Source organism: Nothoprocta perdicaria, unplaced genomic scaffold (assembly GCF_003342845.1).
Source record: "Nothoprocta perdicaria isolate Ctin4 unplaced genomic scaffold, notPer1 scaffold_28, whole genome shotgun sequence".
NCBI classification, from domain to species: domain Eukaryota; kingdom Metazoa; phylum Chordata; class Aves; order Tinamiformes; family Tinamidae; genus Nothoprocta; species Nothoprocta perdicaria.
Window position 1 is genome coordinate 1575843 of NW_020455510.1, and position 27440 is coordinate 1603282.

Here is a 27440-nt window from a genome sequence, read left to right on the forward strand (position 1 = left end):
CATGTGACAAAAGGCACCAGTGTAGCTGTGTGGGTGTTTTTGTGCATACTTGGTTTTACTTCACTCATAACAGAAGTAAAAATGCCTTAAGAGGTAGAAGAGAGAGATTTGCTTGCAGCTGTTTTCAGAATTTGAAAATGATTGTATATTGTATTTCACCGTGTATGGAAAATCGAGTATACTGATTTAGCAGTGAAATTCTACTTTAATAGCTGTATCTAATGTGTTCTAATTCAGAAGATGCTCTGTTATTTGCAGAGTGTAATGTTAACAGAGCATATTGAACTGGGCTATTCAGAAGACGGACATTGCCGAGGAGATACCAATCAAAATATTCCTATTCCTACCAAACTACAGTGGGAAATTCCAGAAGAAGTGAGTACTGGATGACTAATGGGTTGGAGAAGTGTTTGCTCGTTGTGGAGTAGTTGCCTGACATCAGTAGTTGCCTTGTTGATATAGTGTTTTAACTTCTTGAAGGTCCCRTTAGTGGTTTGCTAAAAGGTACATAGTAAGGTGTTTGCTGGAGTGTTTTTGCTTTGTTTTATGCCACTTTCAAAATTCTAGCTAGGGAACTTGTGGAACTCCTGGTAATGTGTCAAAAATAAGTGGYCACCAATTTTAAATACTGTACTACAGTGAGATCTAAGTTGTTGAGGCTTCATTGCTGTTGTTGCAATAGATATTCTCGAGTATGAGGTTTCCTTGAGACTTCTTTTATGTCTAAAGTTTTGTCTGGGTAACTAATAAATCTTTTTTTCCTGTGCGCGTTTAAGACAAACTGTCCTAATCCTATTTGAATTTTAACTTTAAAGTGGTAGTGATTGGTGAGGTGTTTGATTGAGCAGGTATGGCAGATCAGACACGACCCTTGCCATTTCATCTCTATTTTTTTTGCTACTTGAATCTTAACAGTTAGGCAAAGATTATTCCACCTCTGCTCTGAGAGGAGTAGTATGTAGACATTGATGTTGATGGGTGGCATGCATAATGGCCAGGTATCTTATTTGTCAATTAAAAATATATTTGTAACTTTTCACCGCTTTTAGGTGCCATTGAATGTACGTTTATGTATGTATTTGCACATATATAAACATTTTGTATAGATTTTAACATTTATGTAATATTGTAATGTTTATATCTTATATAATATGTAATATATAAAGTGTTACACATAACACTATAATAATTGGTGTATATGCGTGTATAATTTCCCCTCACCACTGCCTTTAGTGTCAAGAGGTGATTGAGAGGTCTCTGAGCACTGCAACAGCTCTGGCGGATGACGTAGACTTCTGTTCGTTTTACTTCGATGCCTTTGGGAAGGGACTAATCAAGACAGCAAAAGTCAGCCCTGATGCCTTTGTGCAACTTGCCTTGCAGCTTGCTCACTATCGGGTAAGAACAGATTGTTTTGATCTTACAGAAGCTCATTAATCACAAGTATACAAAGGTACCACATCTAATTTAAAAATATATGGCTGAGTAAAGCACATGAGTGTGAGTCTGCAAGACTATTACAGGTATTTGGCAGAAGCTGGAACAAGCTTCCAAGATTATTAACTCAAAATTCATTGTCCAAGGGTTGTCCTTTTGACACTTGAGCAGATTTTTCTCCTCTGACTAGAAACAGATCAACTACGTGTTTTGAACTTGAGAGCAGTAGATAGGAAAATTGAAGTAGATRTTACTAACTTTATAGTCTAAACCATGTTAAACTTGTTTGGAGGCTCCTCTAGTTCAATAATTGTGGGCACTCCCTAACAAGATTAACGATGAGATTACTGCCTGTGTTTTCTTCCTAGTTTGTCTTTTCTATTACATGCTTTAAAACAACACCTACATATTAGATTTCATCTGTTTTGTTTGGCTTGTTAAGATATTGCCTTGCTATATGTAATTCCAAATGGAATGTCAAAACATGTAGGTTTCCTGGTTGCTCTCACCACTTAATCTTTGCTGTTGGTTAGGGTGGCTACGTGGCAAATAGTTTGATTTATAAACTAATATCATTTAGTAAGCTTTAATCTGTAGATCACGTGCGTCTACAGGAAATACAGGAGTCAGGCTTTTTGGTCTAGCTGACCTTTTTCAGTTCTCTTGTACTTGAAATTCTCTGTTCTGCCAGGCCTCTCCATGCTGCAATAAAACATATTTGTGAAAAAGCTCCTAAGGACATGATAGTTTCCTAGACTTTTTACCACAGCTGTGTGCTTACTGATGGCTTTGAATTGGGTTCAGTTGTAAAGAGGCCAAAGAAGAGAGTGTAAGATGTGTAAAGTAGTAATTTGACTTTTCTGATGACACTTACTGTATTGCTGTTGCTCATCTTAGTTTGGCTTGATTGTCTTCAGGTAAGATGGTGAACAGTGATCTACTTAAGTGTATGTTGTTGAGTTTAACTTGGGGAGTGATTCATATCCTGTATGCTTACCTTGAACTCTTGCTTAAGAAAGAAGAGCAAAGTCTAGGTAAACTTCTGAAGTTGTTGTTTTTCCTCTTTCAAGGACATGGGGAAATTTTGTTTAACTTACGAGGCCTCTATGACCCGCTTGTTCAGGGAGGGCAGGACTGAAACTGTTCGCTCRTGTACTGTTGAATCCTGTAATTTTGTTCGCGCCATGGAAGATCCAACTGAAACTGTAAGTTTACTATGTTATTTCCTGATATGTTGCATGAGGCAACGCGTTATCACTGCATCGCCGTATAATTCCCAGATAGATTTTAAACACTTAAAACCAGATGTGTTTGTTTTGAGGAATAAACTGCAACATAAGGTAATTATCTACATTCTCTGACAATGACAGGACTTCTGAGACTACAACAAAAAAGAATGACAGTAACTTAATCAGAAACACTGATTTTTACAACTTGGAAAACTAAAATGACCCATGAAACTTCAATGATTTGTGAATCTTTGTAGATCTGTGAAAAGTAAATTATGTCAGTTAAGCTTTCCTTTCTGATAAGGAAGCCAATATTCTTGGGAAGAAACAGTTGATTTCATATGTTAATTTCAGTGGAGTTTCAAACTTTATGTTCCAATCAGCCAGTAAAGGAATCATGCTCTAAGTGGAAAGCTTCTTAGTTTGGAAAAATTGGACAATACTGATTGAAAGATTTGTTGTCCAAGTGGAAGAATGTATTGTCAGGTGAAAGATACTGTCTGGTGTCACAGCGATGTTGAGGATGGTTTGTCTCGAATTCATGCTAGTCATTATTTCATTGATAGAGCTGATGAAATAAAATCTGCAAATTTAATAACCTAAGCTGAAAGAGATTTCCATTTTTTTGAGGCAGATGAGTGGGTGTTTTTCTACATTTTGTAGCTGTATCTAAATAATAGTGTAGATGCTGTTTTGAGCTGACAATTGAGAGCAGTTAGCTTGGCGAACAGACCTAATGTTTGACATCAGATCTGTAAATCATTCTACTTCTTTCAAATTCATGTTGCCTTTTTCTGCAGAAAAATGGAGAGGACTGTTCTCTTCCCACAAAGCTTTACTCTGGAATACCAATGATAGGGATGCTTGGCGTGGCTACAAAGAGTTTATCTGCTTCTCTTGCTAAGAGCAAATAGGCTGCCTATCATTTCCCAAATCGATAGAATCAACTTGTCATAGYGCAGGTAGCAAGTGATAGAGCACCGTATACTCAGTTGCCATTCCACATTAAAAATTCTAATGAAATGCCTGCCTAGAAGTGAATTTTAACAGACATTTTGCATTTACAGTACATTTAAGTGGTGTTCATTTACAGTACACTTAGTGTTGTCTATCTTGGTTCTGAAATGGCTCTTGCAACTCTTTCTTTTTTAAATCTATAATTTGCTGTTTGCTTTTYTATAGCTTTCGAAGGCCAGTATCTTTAGAGGATAAGTTCAGCAGGGAGTAGTAAACTCAAATTGTAATCACSTGGTTTTCATGCTATTTGATTTTGTGGCTGGTCTTACTTAAAATGTAAATGTTTTATTTATGCATGGTCTTTAATAGGAAATAATCAACACTTTTCTTACATAACTGAATTGAAAAGTGACACACTGAAAAATGAGAGGATCTGGATATTCGATGTTAGATGCGTTTATTGCCTTGTTCATCATAGGCTTGAGAGCCGTTGCTGTAATGTGGTTTCTGCATTCTACCTTTTTTCTGTGATTTTCTTTCATCAGAATGAAAACAAGCTCAAGCTCTTGAGGGCTGCTACTACCAAACATCAGCTTTTATATCGTCTTGCAATGACTGGTGCTGGTATTGATCGTCATCTGTTCTGCCTTTATGTCGTGTCCAAATACCTTGCTGTTGATTCTCCTTTTCTTAAAGAAGTAAGTGGATTTCATTAATAATTGTTAACCATGCTAACTAACCCTCTGTTTACTTAAACATCAGCAGAATCAGAAAAACATTAAAAAAAAAAACAAACAAACAAAACAAAACTATCTTTCCAAGAAAAAAAGGTAGGTTTAGATGGTGGTTGTGGTGGATCTTCTTAAAAAAAAAAAAGACCTGTTAAGCAGACAGTATCAGTGGATGGTTCTGTTTTCAGAAAAGATTTCAACTGAAAAATATTTCCATTCTCTAAATTGATATTAAGGCCTTGCATGTTAACTTTTTCCACRTAAAGACTGGTGTTTTGCTGCTTTTCTAATATCAGTTGTTCATTCTATTGAAGTGTGAACTAGAGTTAATTCTTACTGTTGCTTTATTGAATATTTTCTAAATTATCTTGTTGTTGTATGTTGAAGTGTTATGTTTCTTTACATCCCTTTCCTATCTATTATAGGTTTTGTCAGAGCCTTGGAGGCTGTCAACGAGCCAGACGCCACAGCAGCTTATTAATCTAAAGAAGAACCCTGAGATGTTATCCTGTGGTGGAGGGTTTGGGCCGGTATGTTAGCTAACTACAAAAGTAACCATTTTAAACACAGGTCTGTGKTGAAAGCGCTAGTCTAAAAATTTCAGTTCCATAATACCTTAACATTGCACTTCAAAGGTTTTTGAAAGGAAATATGTTACAGATCATATTCAGACAATGTTAATTCCATACACTTCAGATGAGATGTTTCCCCTAAGCAACAGCACTTTCTAAAAATGTTAYATAAAATGTGGAAGATATCTTTGCTTAGGGAAAAAATTGGAACTGACTTTAAARGTTTCATAGAAAATAACTGTAATTGTGTATCAGATGAACGGAAAAATAGAAGGGGGTGGGGAGTGTAAGCAATCACTTTTTTTTTTTCCTCCAGGTGGCTGATGATGGTTATGGTGTTTCTTACATTATCTTAGATGAAAATTCCATCCACTTCCATGTCTCCAGCAAATTCTCATGTTCTGAGACGGTATGGGACAACCCTTTTCATTTAATAATTGTATTTTTATCTTTACTTATAAAGACCATTTTGCTCATTGTTGAAAGACTTAGCATGACTTGCAACACACAGTCTCTTCTATCTTTATATATATATATATATATATATTTTTTTTTTCCCCCTCAAATTCCATTAATTGCTTGATGAAGTTAGGAAACTGGATTATCTTTAACCAGTGCTTTCAGGTGAAATCAAGTATGTGGCTCAAGGTCATCTTTAAACACGTGTAGTTTCCTGGAACTTGAGCAAAATAATGTTTATCTGTCCCATGAACAGCCAGACAGGTGCCTCCCACTCCCACTATTTGCTACAGTTTTGCTTTGACTTGGCTCTGGGCCCACTTGTAGAGAGAATATAAAATAATGCTCCCTGGTGGTTTTTTTTTTTTTTTTTTTTTTTTTTTTAACTCCTAGGTCTAAATAATACTGATGGAAATTACCAGTGTGTGAGAAACACTTAGAGTTAAGATTTTTTTGGAATAAAAAGCAAGTATTAGGTTCTAGTGGAGCTTATAGCATGTCCTGCTACTGTGGAAGCCTGCACCGAGTGACCTTCAATTCATCCTTCCTTTTCATATTTTATAACTTCAAGCTTGATGAGCTCTGCCCTCATTACATACATCTCGCCTCTTTCAGCCTTCAATTGCCTGAGAAATATTGATGCCTTTGGTTAATCATTAAAGATAAACTATACGAGAACAAAGTATTTCCTTAAATTATTCTTCAGATGTCTCAGTTTGTACTTTGAATTTCCCTGTTTTTTTTCTAGTTATCGGTCAAAGTTCCATACAGAAAGAAGGTGGCACTTCTTTGTATGCCTGGCCTTGATTTTACCAGGATAGCTTTGTCTGTAGTAGGTCATATAACGTCACTAGTAATTTACACTTATCTTTCTTCCTTGTACCATTCATCTGACACAAGAAACAGGGCAGGATCATAGTTTGCTAATGCTTTAGGTCACTTGATTATTTTCACTACTTGGTACAGTTCTTCATTGACAAAAAAGCAGATGCAGATATGAACTCACATATAAAAGATTGCTCTGACTTTTGGCACTTACAGGTCGTCTTCCTTGTGCTTTCTCCTTCTTATGGCCCTCTCAAAACCAGCTTTTGCGCAGTCATCTTTTATAAACTAGGGTATCTATTGTTATTCAAAACAAACCAAAACAACAAAAAAGCTATGGATGAATGTGATTTCAATAAGACTATCTGAGTTCTGTTTGTAGGAGAGTAGATTCATAATGAAGGACTCTGCATTAGTAGCATAAACCTGGGTTATTTTATATTGCATTAGAACTTTTTTTAGATCAAATTACAAAATATTAAAAGATTTATGTCTTTGAAAGATAAGTGGTGTCTTGATACAGCTTTTTTGTTTTTTTTTCTCTTTCTAGGATTCTCATCGTTTTGGAAAAAACATCCAAAAAGCTATGATTGACATCATGTCTTTATTTGGCCCTACTAAAAACTGTACCAAGTGACTTGCCTTACCGGTGGGAAGTAGACTCTGTTATTGGAATGAGAACTTTTCTGAACAGTGCACGAGAGCAAGGTTTGTCAAGAAATAGCTCGAAAAGAAACCGAGTCTCCATCCCCTCAATCACCTATGAAAACCTTAGCAGTTGCTTGTATTCCATGATTTTTCAATAGTTTGGAAGAGTTTCTTTCCACAGAGGACCACTGTTGAAGTTTTGTATAYTCCCAAGGGTTAAAGGATAGCACCATTGCATGAAGGCATGTATATTCAACTACTGCAGTTTTCTCCTAAGTTGTATACAATTATTCTCTTTCTTTTGCTTAAAATTGGAATGTACTTTTATTCCATAAATGAAGGAATTAACCATATTGAGTCTTAACCTACTAATCCTAGAAAAGGTTTGATTTGATATGAATTAATAGCAGAACATTCATGTTTTATGTCAATGAGTGACAGATTTGTTTAATTTGACCAGTTTTGGAAAGGTAACTTAACATACAGGAAAAAAACCTTCATATGACCCAGTGTAACCAAATACTACTGTTTCTTTTGGGGGGGAAGTATTTGCTAGAATAGGTAGTAGAATGTGTCACCTAAGTTAGCAGGTTTCACTCATTCTAATTTCTTACAAGCATATTTACCACATTTTTTAATTATTTCTGTATAAATGGACCTGCATGCTTGTTCATACCGGTGCCTTAGCAAACAAAGAACCTAAACAAGGGAAAATGTTAACACTGGGGGTTGGTTTAGCWTTATTTTAGTGGTGGACAAGTGGAAGTAGTGCTGCAAATTTAGTTTTCAAACTGTAACTTAGGTGGGTGTGACACAAGCAGACTGGGATATACTTCTGAATGGTGCATTTAGGTTTAAAGCTGTAATGAAACACTCTTATCTCGCATGGCAGGAGATGGGTCCCTATGCAAAGCAGGAGTAACTTTGTTTCAGAGCCACAGACGCTCAAAGGCCTCCTTAGCCGGGTGGTATCAGCTGTCATCTGAGATAAGAGCTCCATGTTACGCACAGTTTCTGGGTCCTAGGAATGTAAATGCAATTCAATTCAAAGCTGCTGGATAGCCCGCAGACACCGCACAATCCAAGCTTGCTTCCTTGCAGCCTGGAGGGACCACTAGCACCCTGCCAAGCTTTTCTATGAGAGAGGCTGCCYGTGAAGGCAATGGGTGCAGCCCCAGAGCGGGGAATCGCCACCCCCTCAAAGCCACCGCCGCAGGAGAGGGCCTTGATGGCCGGAGCCATGGCATGGTTGCTGAAGGATGCCGTGAGGAAGAGGTTTTCACTCAGGAAGTGGCATAATGTTTCCYGGGAAGTTTAAGAGCTTGCAGCTACTGTAAAAGCTGAAATTGCTTTGCATGTGGCTCTTCCTAAAGCTTTATGGATGTAGCTACTTTTTGGATTGCACAGTGCTGTAAAGTGTACCTGTCAGAGCAACAATGTTTTCTTTCAAGAAGAGRGTATTCAGTACTACAGTGAATGCTGCTGCAGAGCTGGGCTACCTTTAAAAGCCCCTCTGGCAGTTGATAATGACACTGCTTAGATTTGGGGGTGTTCTGGCCTGTATTTCTAACTTTTTGTGCCTCTTCACTTTTTTTTTTTCCACTCTGATCTAGATATCAAAATTCCCGCCTCAACTTTTGAGGTGGGAAACCTCAACAGATGCATACTTGAGGCAATCCATGCTTACAGGAAGGCAGGAATCCCCCCAGAAATTGGCCAAAGATCCTCTTCATTCGGTAGGCTATGGTGTGCAGGCAAGGAGGTGTTGAAATAAGACTTACTGCAGCTAAATGCAGGCCTGGCATTTATCAAACTGCTGCACCATCTGTCTTCATAGTGACCTGTTCATTTGAAGCTGCAGAAATAATGCACTGTTTCATTAACCACTGACCAATCTGTGCTTACAGTAATATTAAGGCCTATTAGTTTATAGCATTTTCTTAAAAGTTTAGATTTGACTCTCAGGTTTTAAATGTTTCGAGTCTAATTGTAGTTAGTGCAGTTATCAATGCAATTTTACCTTCTTAAGGAGAGAGTAAGTATAATTGGCACAGGAAGTTGGTTTTTATTGTAAATGTTTAAAAGGGTGGTGTTTATGAACATTTTTTGTTTTGTTTTTAATTGGGGTAGATCATAATTCCTAAACAGAATTTTATTTCACTTTCTTTAAAATGTCTACAGCATGTAAATAAAATATGCGTTTTGGATGTAAATCTTAGAAATGCACAGTGGATGTAGGTTATTAATAAATAATTTAAATCTTGATGTTGAATATTATGTACATACAGTAAAACTGCTTGCTTTTTTTTTGCTCAAAAGCCATAGGAATGTAACTGAAATTACATAGATTTGAATGAATTTTCTAATACAGTGTACTTTAATATTAGGGTTAAATTGTATTTTGGAAAAAAAATGATTTATCTGTTACTGAAGCCTTGAATCTCACATTCTCAGTGATTAAAGGGCTCAAAGTTTAAGTCAGGTTGGGTGATAATTGACCTGTTTCTTCCACAGCAGTGAGGACTTGATGGAATATCTCAACTGTGCATTTTCAGCATTTCTTACCATTCCAGCTATTTCATGTGAGAGACTGGGAGATCTTAGGAGCATTTGGAGGCTACTGTTGTCCAGGAGTAATACCACACCAAACTAAATACTGAGGGGTGGGTTTTTAAGGGAATAAGGACGTAGGTGCCTGACCTTGAAAATCATGGTTCGAATTTAGCCTTTGTACCAATTGCTTTCTTTATATAAAATGTATTAATTTAAGCTAGTTTTTATCTTGTTTACTTAACTCTACTTCCTTGGTTGACTATTTACATCCGGCACTTTGTCTCAAATATATTTATGTTCTACCCTCTTCTATGACTTGGAAAAAAAAAGTAAATAAAAAATAAAACTTCACAATTACCACTATTTAATGCAATGTTTAATGTCTCATTCCATCTTTTTCTGATYGCCCTTGCTGCTGTTTCTGGATTTGTAAAGCTGCTGTTACCAAGTCCAAGTAACTTTAATTTGGTAGGAATGGCAGCTGGAGACTGTTGTGTCTGTGTTAGCGGTGATTTAGGGAGCTGTGTAACGGGGAACACATGAACAAACTGCYCTGCAGGCTCAGGAGAGGGGAGAAAAAAATGTTACTTAGGTCAAAAGCTCCAGGGAACCTTCCTGCAAGCTGGTAAGTGACCCCAATTTGTTCCTGGCAGTGACTGTAATTTTAGACCTGGCTGATCCAGTGCCCTCCAAATGTTTAGAAGGAAAAGGAAGTGCAGGAGGTGAGGCCAGAAAGCTAAAAAGCTGAAAGGCTCTGTGTGTGTGTGTGTGTGTGTGTGTGAGTGTGTGTGTGTATGTACAGTTTTTCATTTATATATACGTATATACGCGCACACACATACAAAAAACACAAATCAATGTAGTGCGTGTATATATATTTTTCTTTTATCTGAACATTTCAAGGACCTGAAAACTTTGAAATTGCTTTAAGAGTGGTGCCAGCTTTCAGGCACTTGCTTTATGCTTGCCAAAAGGTCACTTGCTCACTTGTTGCTGCTTTTTTCTTTTTTTTAATTGCTGCTGAAAATAAGCCTTTCTGCACACATTGTGGCTTGAYTTTTGCACTTTTCGATAGTTGTTTTTTCCCCCCTGTTTCAGAGCTGAGGCCGGAGGCAGCACCCCGGGCCCACACCACGTCTGCACCATGGCTGTTTGCAAGGGCTTCCTCCCCCGTGTCGGGAACAGGGGCTCCCGCGCGGCAGGAGCCCCGCTCCGGGCAGAGCTGCCCTCAACTCACAGCTCCCTTTCCTCCGCTCCTCGCGCTCACTGGAGGCGGCGGGGGGGAGATGGGTGGGGCGGTGCCTCGCGCCTGCCCGCGGCCGTTAACGGTCGGGCTAACGGTCGGTCGCCTGCTCCCCTCAGAGCAGGCGAGAGCGGGAAAGCGCGCGCGGGCGGGCGCCATGGGGGAAGGTGAAGGGCGAGAGGGCGATGGACGGGCAGGGGCGAGGGGGAAGGAGGCTCATCCAGGCCTTGGGGGGCGGAGAGGGCTGCCACGGAGCAGGAGCTCCGCAGGCTCCGAATCCCGAAAAGGCGAGGGTGCTGCTGGCCGGGCTCAGCCTCCATGTGGTCGCTTGAGGACGTCCCTCATCAGTGGCATGGAGCTAAAACAGCATTTGCTTTTGAGCTGCTAGTGTGCAGTGCCTGATTCGATTTATTCTTTTTTTTTTTTTTTTTTTAATGGTTTCCCAAAGCTAAGTATCATCTCTCCAAGCCAAGCATGAAATCCTGGTCTAAATCTGAATGGTGTTGTGTAAGTTAGATGTGTTTTGCTGTTGTTGTTTCTCTAATGTGTAAGTAGTTTTTTGCGTTATCATTGTGACGTGTACTTTTGGGAGACAACCAGCAATCCCTGCCAACTTTATGCTTTGAAATATTGCTGTTTCATTTTGTTTTGGTTAATCTTAAGTATTATTTGTAAGTGCCTCTTAGTTTAAGGCTGTTTCGTTCATTTCTAGATCTAAAAGCTTCTCCGAAGAATACTGAACTAGAAAAGTTGGTCATCTTCAAAGAAAAGAACAGATATGAACCACCTGAGAGTCTTGCTGTGGCTATGGAGAACCAGATACTGCTTGACATAAGATCAGTTATAGATGGTGGACTTGTAACTGAAATATTTGGCCAAAACAGTCCAGTTAGCTCTGAAAACTTTAATTTGGAAACTACTTTAATTAATAATCCCCTTGAAGAGGGGTTGGCATCTGGTCAAGACAATCACTTATGCACTGTAGCAGTGGGAGAGACTTTGTTAGATCATTTTAAGTATCCCCTTGCTTTTGAAAATCCAAATGCGCTAGCAAAAGTTGAAGTATATCCACACGCAAACAGCAGCAGTGACCATGAAGATACTGAAAAATACAAGGAATTGAATTACCTAGAAGAAGCTGAACGTATGCATTCCCCATATCTGGCTTCAAATRGTGTCCATTTTCTTTCTTCTGTAGTGATGCAGCATAAAAATTGCAGTGATCCTTCTTCAAGCACTTCCTCTCTAGAAGGAGCAGTTGGTCAGAATGTCAGAGTGATTCCAGTAAGATTAAACAAAATAGGTTTTAGCATTGTTTGTTTGTGATTCAAGTGTGGGATTTTAGGTTAAAATTCACGTAGGCTCCGTACCATATTTAAAGTTGGGCATAATTTGATACTAGAACAAATTTAGTAGTAATACCAAATTGGATTTCTCCATTATATTGCTAAAAATAGCACACAGTGAATGTATGTAAAAAAGTAATATACTTGCAACAGTAAATTTTGGTCTTGTTAGCTCCTCATGCACAAAGTAGTTTGGCAACAGGGGTTATTAGATTTTATTTTATTTTTTTCCTGATTGGTTAAAGTTCATGCTTCTGTGTTGGATAAATTACCCTCTAGAAAGGTAGTATAAAACATTTGTGATATTCTCAGGACTAAGTCCATGATCAGTGCTTCATGCAGACTGTCCATATTTATGATGTCTTTTTTTTTTTTTTTTTTTTTTTTTAATAATTTCCCTTTATAGCTGCAGAGTACCTGAAAAAAAATCCCTAAATTTTCCTTTTGTACTATGGTCACCTATCAGAGGCACCTATCCTCTGAGCAGCTATCTTGAAGTGATTGAACTTCTGGTTGACATTTGTTCCACATTAATAATTTGATAAGGCTAAATCCTAATTCCTAATCTAGCAAGCGGGCTCTGAGATTGCCCTGTGGTCCCCTCGGGGGAATCCGTGGTGCCCCCAGCAGAAGCCAGGCAGAACCTTGGTAAACCTCCCATCGAAGAAACAAAAAAGCCAATAAATCTGAGCACCGCCAAACCCACTGGGTTTGAGACTTCATCTCAAGCTACTTGAAATCTGCTGTGTTGGTCATCTTATGTGGCTTAGCTTCCTTTCTGATTTGAGATGGCAGATCTGGTTTAAAGGCATCTCTCTTTGGAAGGCTGTTGACACAGGTGACCTACATCACCAGTAGTCCTTTAATCACCTGTGTCTTCAATCTTTTGAACCATTAATGAGATGCCGAAGGGTGGTGGAAGCCTCTGGAAAGGAAAGATCCAATTAAGGCATTGCAGTTTAGTCAGGCTGAACATGCTTAGAATTTGTTAGGCTTCGCTTTGTCCTACAAGGGACTAAAATAGGAGACTCGGACAAAACCTGTGTCCTTAGAGTTTATCACGGTGTGTCCACATGAGTGCTGAGTTTGCCCTGTTTTCTCAAGGTCTTAGAACAAACTTATGGTAAGTTTACGGTGCTTTTTGTGAGTGGAGAAAGCTGATAGCCTGTTTAGGTGCTGCTCACTTGATGTCCTATTCTGTTACCTATATTAAGAGGAGCACATACGGATAAAGAGCAAGTAATCTATTTTGAACAATCCTGATTGTAATTCGGTGCTGCGGATTTATTGGTTTGTTTTTGTTCTTTTTTCACAGCTGTTTAATTTGAAAATTGAAATGTAGGTATTAATGCTAGTGTATTACATCCAAACCATATCTGTAAGGTAAATGGAAAATGGGGACATTCAGCTTTCACTGTTATCACTGGATAGGTTGCAACACTTACATGTCTAATATATCCTACAATATAAATGACTTCCAATTTTCAATGCTGCTGTAAGATAGTTTTTTGGTTTGGCTTTTTAAAAATCAGACAATTATTGCATAGAATAGTTACAAATAAAATGTTATTTTCTTCAGGTGTTCAGGTCATTAATACCTCAAGTTGCAGGTGAGAATAGCTATATTTCCTATGATCATTTCAAAGGAATCCATAATGGTTCTATGCAGTCACAAAACTTGCCAGATTGCTTAAATGGTAAGTGCCTAAAGTGGCTTGGTGGTGTTTGGTTTGGGCTCCTCTTACAAGCTTAAAGAAAGATATAAATAGATAATGCAGTAATATCTGGAGATGAGAGATTGCAGCATAAGCCTTTACTTACCAGGTGTACTAGTACTGCTAAGAGGATTTGAGAATATGTCACTGCTTGTTTTTGTGTGTTCATGTGCTTCAATCATGTAGGTCAGTATTTTGATTTTTTTTTCTTTTGATTTTTTTTTCCCCCCTGTTCCATGCTTCTTTCCTATTCCTTCATGGACTGGGGAGAAGATATTCCTCCCTGGGGYACAGGTTTTCTTTCCTACTGACAGGAACAAAGTTTTTATTTTGTTTTGAGGATTGACCACAGAGGATGACATTTAGACAAGTTGCACCCATGCTGCTGCAAATGTTAAGTTCTTCAGTAGTTGTTAGTGTCTTGCTTGTGACTTTTTCACAACCCTGCTTACTGTTAAACTGACTTCCAGGTTTCGTTTTGCAAGGCTTATCCTGGAGTCCGGCTGGACTAGCCAGATAGCCAGCATAGAGTCTGTGTTATATTTGCTACCGATTTTGTAATCTTTAAGTTGTTTGTGTTTGTGTCAGTCGTTGCTAAGTGAATTTAGCAAAAAGGTAAATAAACCTTTGGCAAAGCATCAGACAGACCTATATAGAAGCTTTTTYCCCAACACTCCTGAAATTAAGTTTCTTAGAATAGTCAGTATTTTTCCACGAGAATGCAGTGCTATAGTGGCACTGCACTTTTTTTTTTTCTTGTTGATACTGTCAGGGACTCCTGGTATGCAGTACTGACCTCTTAGTAAGTGAAGTGTTCTTTATTTTATGTAATAGACTCTGCCAGTGGTGACTGTGGCTTACCTCAGACAAATGCTTCCATCTATGATGAAATTGTAAGTATGCATCGAAGGTTTTGTTGTTGTTATTGGAAGAAGTTGTTGATTATTTTTTATTTTAAAGAAGAAGAACTGAATGTCTAAAACAGATCTTCTWTTTCCCCAAATGCTAGCAGGCCAAAGGTTCTCTTGCACATAGATCTGTTTCAAAATCTGATCTTTTTATGACAGAAAGAACAAAAATGCTATTCCATAGACATGATACACTGCTACACAATACAGGAAGGGCAAATAGAATCTGGATTTTCCAGCTATTTCTGTTCCTGTTGGCTCAAGTCCGGTTGACTGCTCTCTGTCACTTTCATGTTCTGGCCAATTTCATGTTTAGACCAATTAAGGATAGGACAGGTCCAAGAGATTTAGGCAAAAATAATTCTGTCTGAGTATTGGCAAATAAGCTAACTGTTCCCAATACTACATTATTTGCTATAAAATGAATGATTTATATAGTTAAAATTTATATTTATGTGTTTGGATTTTAAAGTATCTTTTAAAATGTGCCTTTTAATATGTGAAGATATTTTTTTTTTCAGGCTGAAATAAGAGAGGCAGTTAGTAATGTTATGGAGAATGACCAAGATGAAGCTATTTTTCAGAATTCAAATGTAGGCGAATCTGGCTGCAAGTTGTTAGCATTGCACAGCGTCYTGGAAGAACCCAGCTGTTCACACAGAAATGATTCCAATCCTGTGGTAATTACATCTTCAAACTGATAGCAGAATTATATGCTAAAAGAAATTATTAATTTATTTGTAACACTCTAGCAGCAAAAAGTCCCACTCTCTAGGTGTTGTAGCAAGAATTATAAAGCATTCAGTTCCTCAGACCCATTCTAAATGGTAGCTATTGGTAGTGATATTTTATCATTRTATTTGTTTTTAGCAAGGAAAATCTAGATTTACAGAAATAAATGAAACTGAACAGTAAATGCAACTGAACAGTTCCTGTTTGGTTTCATGTTCTGGTCAGGGAAGTGAATCCTAAGCCAGCATACTGCAAAGCCAGTTAGAAAAAGTTCTGCAAAACCCCATAGAGCACTAYAGACAACCAGGAATTCATCTCACCTAGGCTGAAGAGCTATAGTGTTGTTCCTCAATAGTTGCTTCCAAGAATAAACAAATTGAAAATGAAGGTCAAAAAGCAAATATCTAAGTGCATAATGATCCATTTGTCTCAGACAGAGATTCCAATCTGATTATGCAGATTTTTTTTCTTCCAAATGGCACTCAGGAAAACCTTTGTATCTATATGGAGGGAATTACTGTTTCTTATATGAAAGATAATCATTAGTTATTTATTCCAGGTGCTATGCCAGTTGGATGGAGGTACTCAAATACTCTGTATAAACAGTTCTGGCACAAGAGAACTAAAAACAGTTCATTTAATTCCCCAGTATCAAGACCAACATAATTATCTCCAATCAGGTACAACGAAAATGAAAATTATCTCTAGCATATCAGATAGTATATTGTAGATTGTTAATGTGCAATTGCATGTGTTTATGTTCCTAAGCAACATCATCCGAGTTGAGCTGAAGTTAATGGAGCCATCACCACTTATTGTTTATCTTACAGTACCCGCAAAAGTGCTCAGCACTTAAATAACAAGAGTGATGTAACAGATTGATTTTAATGTTAATAAATGTTAAAGTTGTTAATATACAGGCTCATATCCATATGAAACATGTTTACCATAATCAGCTGWCACATCTGCATTTACCCCAAATTGCCACCATATGTCACTGTTTCTCTGTAAATGAAGAGTAACTTTGAGGACTATGCTTGTACTTTAGCCTTGGGATTCACAGTCTGCAGAGTATGTGTTATTGATTTTTACATCGCTATGTGGCCTTGATTTCCATATTTTTTTTAAAGAAAATCTTTTCTGTTTTACCTGTTTAGATGCTTAGTGGAGTAATACATTTTCATCTGATCAGCAGTACAGTATAAAAGTGTAGGTTAGTTTTAACTTAAATATTTATTTTCCTAAATATAGCTTCCTCAGAATCAATGTTGTTTATTTCATTATTTGTTTTTATTATTTATAAAACACAAAAACACGTAACGGCGCAGCTGAATGGCAATGTGAAATCAAGGCACTCTTCATATATTCCTGTTTTCATACAAAGCATTGATTGCATCTTTGAATAGATGCTCCAAGTATAGATTATGATTTATTATGAAATAAGTACAGTTCCAATAATTATTTTGTTACTTCATTAAGCTTGATCTTTGCTTGTTTCCTGCACAGGCTGGGATACTTGTAAAATTAAAAGCACTGTTTCACTAGGACTTAGGCAAAGACTTGCTCGTATTGACAATGGTTTTCTCCATCAGTTTTTAATATTTTTTTCTTGTAAGCTTAGTATCTCAACGCTAGGTGCTCTCTCAGGTCTTTGGAAAGTCATAAAATAAGATCTCAGGATAAACATATTCACATGTTTTTGCCATTTCCTTATTTCATCAAAATAATTTAGGACTGTGGCATTTGAATTCAGATGTACTTGATGTCACAAAGTAAAAAAACATCCTGTGCTTATGTTCCTAGCTGACACATTGTTGGTGTTTTTTTTTCTGACTATTATTTGTGTGTAGTGAGGTTTTATGAGGAAGAATATTGTTTTGAGAAAAAATCTAGGCCCTCCACCGATAGTGTTTATTGTAGGAAGAATGTAAATTTGTTTTCTGAACTGAATTACAGCAAAAAGTGCTACAATAAGACAACCTGAGGATTTTTTTTTAATAAAACAAGTTAAAGCTTTCCATTTGTCTCTATACTTTGTTAAAAACCATCATGTGTAGACAAAACTTTATGCATGGTGAGTAGTTCTGTTGTCTTCAAATAATTATCTTTTCAGATGTGGGTAATCCTGTGACAGCTGTGCTTGGTCAGCTTTTGCCGGTTCCAGGTAAACTCGATTTGAATGAAGAGCAGGTAAAGAAACCTTTTTCTTCAAATTTATTAAGCACAATATAAACTCATTTTTCTTTCCTCATATGGGCTGCTAATCTATGTAGGGAAGTAAAAATTACATGTCGTCTCTAAAGAATGTTTGTTTAGCATGTATACTTTTAGTGCTGTGTCCAATATACTTCCTAAATATAAAGACTCCTAATTGATTTCAACATTTTCTAGAAATAATGGCAAGAACTAAACCCACAAATTTTCATGAGAAATAAATTCTTTACAGATTTGAGACTTGAATTCAGTATCTGTATAGATTCTTATTTCTGAAAACCACGATAAGACTTTTCTGGATGGTAAAGGAGAGCACACTGACTTTTAACAGAAGAGCAGGAATATTTTCTTCCAGTAGGATTTCTTACACTGTCCTCTCTAGATTAAAATTTAATGGTAATCTTTTTACTTTTTTTTTTCAGTTATTTTATTGCTGATGGAGTAAGTAGTAGACCAGTATTAGAGTTTATTTTAGATAACGAACACAAAGCTTTGTGTTTTTTGGAAACTTTGGAGCTCTTTGATTTCTGGTGTGAAATCACTACTTCCAACAGAGTTTCTCCAGTGTTTTTACTTCCAGAGCTCTTAGCAGTTATCACTGCAAATTYTTACCTGATATCTTTTGTGTAAAATGACTATGTGATATTAGTACAGATATAGAGGATGATTAATGCATAGTGGCCACTTTTTTATCCCCATTCTGTTCTTCCCTAGATTCCCTCATCATGCTTTAAATATAACGATTTACCTCTTCTTGCTTRTTCAGCTAGATTCATCAGTGATTCAAATTAAATGTGATTTACAGTGATTCCCTGCCTGATTTGCCTACAAACCCAATATAACCTTTCTTTGTCTCTTCATAACAAGGCCCTTATTAATTGTATGTCTGTCAAAGAGATCAGCAGATCTCTAATCTGTTTTATTGTTTTCTGAGATGGTTCTCTTAAAAAAAAAAAAAAAAAAAAAAAAAAAAAAAAGCCTTTTTCTGGGGGATGCAGGGATCCCAGCATACTTTACATTTCAAAGAGAAGTGAGTATAGTTCTCATGATTTTGTGCGACTATCTCACGAGTTTTGTGAGTATCCTTGGTTTTCACTGTATTAAATTTTCTCTGCTAACTCACAGGAGTCTTTTTTTTTAAACATAAGCAGGTTTTATGCATTTTATCCTGAACAGTTTGAAAATGGATCGTTACAATCAGTAGCTAGTTCTGCCACACACCATCCAGAATCAAATCTCCAAGGGCCAGGGAAAACAACTTTGGTTGGGTAAGAAGTGTGAAAAATTTAGTCYGTGATTACTTTTGAGTTTAACACTGGCAAGGACTTCTAGAAATGTTAATGTTCTGTAGCTTTTCCCTTCTTCTAATAAAAATGCAGTTCTGTAAAAATGCTTGGTGTATCTATATGAGTAGCCATGATGCCCGTTGCTGGCAGTCAAGACTGCATCACCTGCTTCACAGTTCCTTAGGAGMAGTGTAGTTGTGCTATCCGTATGGCTGAAAATCATTTAAATTTCTAATTTAATCGGAACGTTTCCAAATATACCCACCACGTGTTTAGCTTTTATTTCTAATCCTATTGGAACTTATATAATAATGTTTAATTGAAGATCCTTTATAAGTAAGAGGTAGATGTGACTCCAGTGTAAAAGGTGAGAGACTTAGGCAGTCACGCAGCCTGTGCTTGGTTGGGAACATGACAGCCCCAGGTGGTGGCAGTTGGTGAGGCTACTTAGTCTTCTCTCTTTCTTACCCCGCCTCTGGGAGTCCATCCTTGTCAGACAATATTGCTGATACTGGTGTTGAGGAAAAAAAAAAAAGTATTTTTTCAAAAATAAAAAATAATTAATTTCAGTACTAACTGTGGTTTTTTTTTTCTATTTTTTTCCTTTTACAATCTGTCTAGCTTACAGTTTGGCTCGGGGGATACAAAGTCTAAAAAACCATGTAACTGCACTAAATCTCAGTGTCTGAAATTGTAAGTAATAGTTTACTTCAGAAAATGTAATATTGAAAGAAAAGCTCTTTGTCTGCGTATTTATGGTACTGCATGACAAAGGAAGGAGTATTTTCCATGCTTCCCTCAAACCAGACTGCTTTGAGGCAGAATTAAATTTAAACCCAATTAATATTTTAATTTTTAATATTGTTGTATATATTTATCACAGATACTGTGACTGTTTTGCCAACGGTGATTTTTGCAACAACTGCAACTGCAATAATTGTTATAACAATCCACTTCATGAAACTGAGAGATTTAAGGCCGTTAAGGTAGTAAAAGTACAGTACACATTGATATTTGCTTCATAGAGGAAAAATATAGCAGTATTGTTTTTTATTTTAGAGTGATTGAAATATATTATTTTTAATGTAAATGAAGTAAAGCCATGTGTTACCTTCATATTATTTTTATGTAGAACAAATTTGGGGTTTTTTCTTTCCTTTTATGGAACTTATGCTACTCCTTATTATAACTAGTGATATGTTAATGGAATGGTCACTTCTATTCTTGGAAGGAAGCATGCAAACCCAAATCTAATTTCAGAACATATTTTCACTTGAACAAAAATATTTTGTCTCCCCTATTCAGTAGTTAATGGGAACCAATTCATTATTATTATTATTATTATCCAAATTATTATTTTCCCTGGACAGATCATCTGTGGTTGTTTTCTAAGTTTCTTCTTCTGTTTCTTGTTTCTTCTTCCATGTTGTTTTCTTTGTTTGATGTATGCTGTAATCCAAACAGAGCTCCCACAGCAGCTTGTTGCTTCTATACTTGGAGTCTCTTAGTTTACAGTATATAAAGAATAATATGCGGACTAATTGTGGGCAATAGTTTATTAGAAACATCTTACATTATGTTGTAAATTTAAAAGTGAAAATAAAAAATATTTTCTACTGTCTATACTCTACAATAAGGATCTATAACTATCTTTGGACTCCTTGTCTGCAGTTCTTCTCTGTATTATTCACATTGTATCTGGATTGTAGAAGAAGTTGATCTAATTAGATCTGGAACTTTGAATGCAGAGCAGTTTTTGGTATCAACATCTAACAACTGTTTCCATAATCAGATGCTCTAGAGTAGTTGAGCTGATGGCCTTGGTGGTGTTGAARTACTCTCTTCGCTGTGCACTGTGCAAAAAGGCATCTTTTAGAGTAAAATACATCTTGTTTTTCCCTGCAAAGAACATTCCAGTTTCTCTGTATCAATAAATATTGCACATAGAGCACACAGATTTTTCAGTTTCAGCAAGTCATGGCAGCATGAAGTCTTTGGACCTAATTAAAACCTGCTGTTCCAGAGGAGTGTCCAGCACTGATTTCAGTAAATAGGCTTTTTATTGGGCCATTAATGAAACAAGATATTAATCTTGTTAATCTTGTTAAATGCTGACTCCTGAGATAGGCACACCACTGTATTCAAGGGTACTTTTTTCATTGAGAACTTTTTATTCTTGTGAGAGTGGCTTCAGCAGTGAAGTGAGAGAAATTCCTGCTGTCACATGCTGTGCAAGACACCTGTACCCATTCACTTCATACCTCAAAGAATCAAGTAGGAATTTCTTTTTGTTTAACACTAAATAGCAGTCATATAGGTTAAATGATTTAAAAACATATCTTTGAATTTCTCGTAATCTAATACTTTCTGTTCTAGGCCTGTCTTGATAGAAACCCAGAAGCTTTTCTACCAAAGATTGGAAAAAGAAAACTGGGAGAAATTAAACCCCGCCATACCAAAGGATGTAATTGCAAGCGCTCAGGATGCCTTAAGAATTATTGTGAGTGCTTTGAGGTCAGTCAGGTGAATTTCACTATCGTTAGTTGTGATCTTATGGATGAATTTCTGTAACTGTTTGTCACTAAAAGTAACTTATTTTTTTCTTTATTTTGTTCATCATAAAAGTTACTGAAGATAAAGGGTAGAGTCTCTTTCTTGATATGGCTGTAACTTCCAAGAATTAAATCTGGCTGAAGTTGATCAGCTAAAATGTCCCTTATCAGGTTCTAAGAACTCTAGTTCCATAAGAAATGAGGCATGGTTTTCGGCTAATCCTGTTAGTTGACTTTTTATTTATTATTTATTTATTTGTATCTGTGGTATTTTGTTACCTTGCAAAGATGCTGTCAAATTGAGAGGAGGATTGAATTGTCTGTGTACAGGACAAGGGAGAATCGTACAACTCTACAGAGAATCCTTGGAGAGAACTAACTTGCGTTCCTATTATATTGATACTGCTTATCTTAATTTGCAAGTGTCCAAGCCCATCACATCTAAAATAAGTTTCTGGAGATATAGCTCAAATGTATACTAATATGTATATTTAAGATTTATACTTTTTTTTATTCTAAGTATTCTGTATTTGCCAGGCTAGAATTATGTGTTCCTCTATTTGCAAATGCATTGGTTGCAAAAACTATGAAGAGAGTCCAGATCAAAAAAAACAGTTGAATATGCCAAACTACATGGACTTTGGAAATAATGAAGGAAATAGCCCAGTTTTAACATCAGCATTTGAAATGTTACCAAAATTGAAGACAGACAGGTGAATATTTGGAAATGACAGTACATAATCCATCAGTCTATCTGACTTCATTAGTTTTGTTATAGACATTATTATACTTAGCTAAGAAATAGTGACTAAAATGACAGATGACTTGTATAACCCTTTTTCACTTCACATTTTTTTGTTTATGGAAATAAGAGAGTACAAGACTGTCTTAAGGAAAAGCCTTTAGAAATATGGCATGCATATTCCTAAATATGCAGAATTCAGGCTTATATTTATTAGTTCTGCTCACAAAACATCAGGTTTTTTTTTTGTTTATCACATTAGTACAAAGTTTGTGTTGTTCAGTTGATTAGCATGTTTATATCCCCTGGTCCATCTTCTCTGAATTTTCCTTGAGTTCGTACATCAGGGAACACTTGTGTCAATTCTGTAGTGAAATTCTATAGTCTTCCAGAGAATAATGAGAAAAACTCGAGCAATCTTTTGGCAGCAAAAACTATTCACTACAAAACAATGAGATTCCTACAGGGATATATGTTCTGCAGTAACAGTGCAGTAGCTCTGATTCAGCTCTTTGCATTCTAATCTTAGTTAAAAGTTTTAAATACAAATAGTAATTTGTCTTTTAAATTACTTTATGTATTTAAAATGGAGATATTTCATACTAGTTTCTTCTTCCCTGTCAGGCAACCAGCTGTGTGTATATCTTGGGAAGAAGTGAAAACAACATGTGCTTATCTCCTGGTGCAGGCTGAAGAGGCAGAAAAAGGAGGTTACTCTGTCTGTTTAGCTGAACAAATGATTTTGGAGGAATTTGGGAGATGTTTATCCCAGATACTACATGCATAAATTTAAAGGACAGAAGATTAGAAGATGTTCAATATAGTAGAACTCCAATGAGTGTTAATTTTGATATGTTACTACAGTCTCCATAATTTTGCCTCTTGATGTTACTTTAATCTTTCATAGGACTATTTGCATTGACTACAGCTGAGTTGTTTCTGATTATGCTGAGTAAGTGCAATTGTAATCACACCCAGCATTTTTCAGCCATGTTAGGCTAAATTTAATTTATTTTCTACTAAAATGAATTTTTTTTCCCGTACTATCTAGACTTTTAATAATAGGAAGTTTAACTTAAAATGTCTTTGTGAGATGTTTATGTGAGTAGAGATATAGTAAAAATAGAGTAAGAGCCTTAGACTTTTGTGTTATTGCATGAACTGTGAGAAAAAAATCCATTTCCAGTTGTAGTTGGTAGTTCTACTAAATTGAGCTTTGAGACTTTCAAAATTTAGCAATTAATTTTTCCAGTCTGCAGATTTACTTTATTTGTTGTTTAATGTTGAAAACAACATAAAAAACAATCCTGATATCCTTCTCACAACTCCCCTCCCCAATGTTAAACAACAGATATTTTCAGCAGATGATTCCCATAAAACAAGAGGAAGTTGGCCCCCTTCTGCCTTGTATTTTAGAATGCCTTTTAAGAGAATGTGACAGATCTTTGTTTTAATGTGCATAATACATCAAAACTTGCTGAATCCTACATTTGCAGTCTACTTTTCTGTAAAACTCAGAAGAGTTATTGTTTACTTTTTTATTTTTCTTTATGTGGACTTTTCTTTGCTCTTTGTCATTCTTACTAATAGGTTAATAGTTCTAAGTTTCCTTAGAATAAATCTGAAAAAGAAATAAAAACTATTGCAAATATTTTGAGTGATGATAACAAAAAAAAAAAAAAAAAAAAAAAGCTAATGATATTTGGTTCTGACATTTTATGATGCATTAACAATATGGACTTAGGTATTTTTAGCTGTTGTGCTTAAAAGAATAAAGATCTTCTCCTTGTCTTGTTGAGTGATGAAGTTTCTTGCCGGGACATCAGGTAAGACTGATGGCTGTTTCAGTCATTTGCTTAATAATGGGTCCTGGGTGGCCCAGACTGGGGAGGAAGGTGATGAGCTGTAGCTGATATTTGGATGGATTGCATTTGTGTCTGTTTTTAACAAATGCTACTGGCAACTGCTGAAAGTCATGGGAAAAAATGGGTTCCTGAACTCCAGAAGGCACCACGTGTGAACTTTATATCTTCCTGGCTGTTCCACTTTGTGAAAGAATTTTGTTGCCTTTGGCGTGAACACCTATGTAAAGGCATCACCTTAAACTGTACTTATCTCCAGAGAAAGTTCCAGTGAAGTTCACAAAGACTATAGAGCCTCCCCGTAAAGGAAACAAAACATGAAGAAAAGAGGAAGAAATCTGCCCATGTTATTAACCCCTGCCTTGGTGAGTTAATATCAGAAATYAGCTTGCTAGATTCACTCCCAGTAGAGGTGAAGTTCAGTAAGATTAAAGGTAATAAAAAAGAGACTAGGCTTAGGACACCTAAAAAAGATTTAAATAAAATCAGGAATAGAACTGMAAAATACAAGTAAAATGATTGAAAGGAATGAGAAAAAAAAAACTGAAAAAAATTGTCATAATCTTTGGAGAAAAAAAAAAGAGAGACTCTAGTTTCATTCTTGTACAGATGCATCTCAGTTTAGAAACAGGTATCAAGTGACACTGCTATGATATCAAGTGACAAATTATTGAGTCTAAAATAGAGATGACCTCAAAGAGCAAGGAAAAATGAAATAAATAAGAAGAATAATTCTATAGCTAAAATAAAAACATAGGAGTGAAGAGAAGCTGGACAAATATCATAGGAGAGGAAATGAATGAGGGAAGTCCTGGAATAGATCTTTAGGCTCCCCTCTCTTATAAACATAATATAATGCCAAGACTTCCACCCAAGTTGTCATTTAAGAACTCTTAGGGGAGGCCTTCTGCATTTTCTGCATTTTTTTTTGAATAAATTTGAAAAAAAAATCAATGTTACAACAGTAAGGATCATGGTGGGAAAGTGACTGTGTAAATGAGAAGGACATAAAAGAGAAATAGTGAGAATCTGAGCTTCAGGTGATACAGAAGATGAGAGCAGGAGTAGAATGGATAAGGGGTAAAAAAAAACTACAGATGTAAAAAGCTGAAATTCATTATTTTCTGATATTTTGAGACGAGTAAAAACAATTTGAATTAATATACTTTATATTGCAGGTGGTCTAAACTAGATTTTATAGAAACACTGCTGTGTTGAGGAGTGAAGTTATATTCTAGAAATAAATACAGAGCAATAGTTGGCAATATAGGGTGGAACTGGCAAGGCTAGTAGAAACACTTTCTATTAAAGTTAACCAACTTAAACTCTCAGTAAGTTCTATTTTTATAAGCAATAAAGAAAGCTAAAACTGGCTCTATATTGTTGATGAGTTATAAAAGTAAAACATTTTGCAGTCAGTGGTGAAAATGCTTGAGAACAACAGGGGCACAGCCACAGTTCTGAGAGTGTCAGGTAGGAAAGATGTATCAGTTCTCATAACTAAATGTAACCCCTTTYCTACTAACGGAAGGTTCCGTTTCATAACAAATACTGCAAGAGAAAAATTATCTTGGGGAAAAAAGGGCCATAAAGCCAGTTCTGAGTAGGTCAAGGTAATTTGAAGTTTGTACAGAAAAGACTCAGAAAAAAAAAATTGATTACAATGGGAATATATATGTACTCCATTAGGGAAATATTAGCTTTTCAAGTAAGTTCAGAATTTCCCTATTTGCTTCATATAAGCCTACTAAAAATTAGCTGTTAATGAATGAAACTTATTAAAATGACTTTTAGTTAACAACAGGAACTAAATTGCTGCTTCATGGTACTGCTGCTCCATCTAGCAAAACAAATCCTAGCCCCTACAGTTAAATACAAGAGGAAAAGACAGCTTGGAGGTCTCCTTAGAACAGCTATTGTGCTGTTCTTCATAAATGATCCTCTCTCTTGCCAGTGTTTTGTGGATGTGTTCCATTTCTGAATGTAAAATTATGACGTACCAGAAATAATTAGATATTCACATTTCTGAGAAAATTAAGAAGGAATTAAAAATAACAAGCAAGCTCATGGGTTTTTAAATCTATGAGCTATTTACATTTTAACCTTGCAGATAAAGCACAAAGACCTTTTTGAATCTGGGAATGTGTCAGTCTTGTCTGAAAATAATAAATCTTGGAATGTGTCAGTCTTGTCTGAAAATAATAAATCTTGTATCTTAATATCAAAATTATTTAAAACAAACTCTTTTTTTTTCTTTGTTATAGGTATATGAGACAGCACCTTACTGGCTTGGCAAACCGTTTTCAGGATTTTTAGTGCAGAGACTGCAAATCAACTTGTCAAAATTATTGAGAACTTCAAAGATAAAATGTTTCTCCTGACCTGAGGTAGTGGCCTATAATCATGAAATTTTGCTGAAGGATGTTGTAATATGGTTAGTGAATTTTTATTTAGAGGTATAGATTGATACAGATTAAAAATTATGTGGAGACTGAATTTCTCAGTTTTTATTGGATGAGAAAGACCAATTCTAATACAAACTACTCCTTGATATCTCTACATAAAAATTAAAAGCTACTTTATAATGTATCACACATTAGTAAGTTTGTGTTTTTAATTTAAAAAGGGATTTCTCCCTGCAATTCTTATCTTATTTGATCATGGCAGATTTCATCAAATAGTCTCAGCTGTTTCTAAGGATCTTAATGAGTAAAAGTTTCCATTTCAATTTATAGATTAAAAATTTTGTAACAAATCTGCCAGGAGAGCAGAGGAACTTGAAAGCAAGTGGAAGTGTGAGACGGAGACCTGGGAGAGAATCATAACTGGAGCAATGCAGAGAGATTTAGAGAATAGCTTGTAGTTTTTCCATACTTGTTTGGCATCAATTTGAGCATAGTCATCTCGAAGATGACAGTGTTTTCCTAACTCTACTAATAATATGTTTTCTAATATTTCCTACAACAGCCTTATTATTTTTCAGAACTGTGGAACGCTGCTATCTCAGAGTCACTTTTCCGATTGACCACTGGTCGCCAGATGCGTGATGAAGTAAGTCCAAGGTCAAACCACACCAGCGGCTCAGGATCAGCAGAGTACATGCCTGGACACAAGCATATTTATAAAGCAGCTCAGGCAAGAGTAAAAGTCTAAGCTTAAACACAGCTCCTGAGGTAAAACGGGAGGTCCGCCTCACAGGCTCTTTCTTACAAGGACCGTACAGCTCTAATAATCTCATCATTTGGTCTCTGTCATTTGGGCATTATTTCTTTACATTTTTGAGTTTCAGGAACATTTGGTGTTTTTTTTTTCTCCTTTGTTCTTTCCATTAGACCTGCTGCAGTAAGGGTGGTATGTATGCTTGGCACATGGGACGTGGAGCTGCGCGTAATCAGCTAATGAGGCCTGGGTGGGCGCGTAATCAGCTAA

General features: G+C 36.3%; 1 protein-coding gene across 3 annotated transcripts in view; it reads left to right on the forward strand.

The window, feature by feature from the left end:
- CPT1A (carnitine palmitoyltransferase 1A) overlaps positions 1-22124 on the forward strand; it is a 43467-nt gene extending 21343 nt beyond the window's left edge. For 2 of the 3 annotated variants that reach the window (XM_026041124.1, XM_026041125.1), the window contains exons 13-19: positions 259-375; positions 1234-1398; positions 2508-2642; positions 4169-4321; positions 4780-4884; positions 5243-5335; positions 6761-8675. In XM_026041124.1, the coding sequence (XP_025896909.1) occupies positions 259-375; positions 1234-1398; positions 2508-2642; positions 4169-4321; positions 4780-4884; positions 5243-5335; positions 6761-6847 (855 nt within the window). In that variant the 3' untranslated portion in view covers positions 6848-8675. Of the gene's footprint in view, positions 1-258; positions 376-1233; positions 1399-2507; positions 2643-4168; positions 4322-4779; positions 4885-5242; positions 5336-6760; positions 8676-18745; positions 18838-19738; positions 19842-21231; positions 21370-21944 lie in introns of those variants that run through there. The other variant, XM_026041126.1, reaches the window with a different exon arrangement.
- Positions 22125-27440: the final 5316 nt, after the last annotated feature.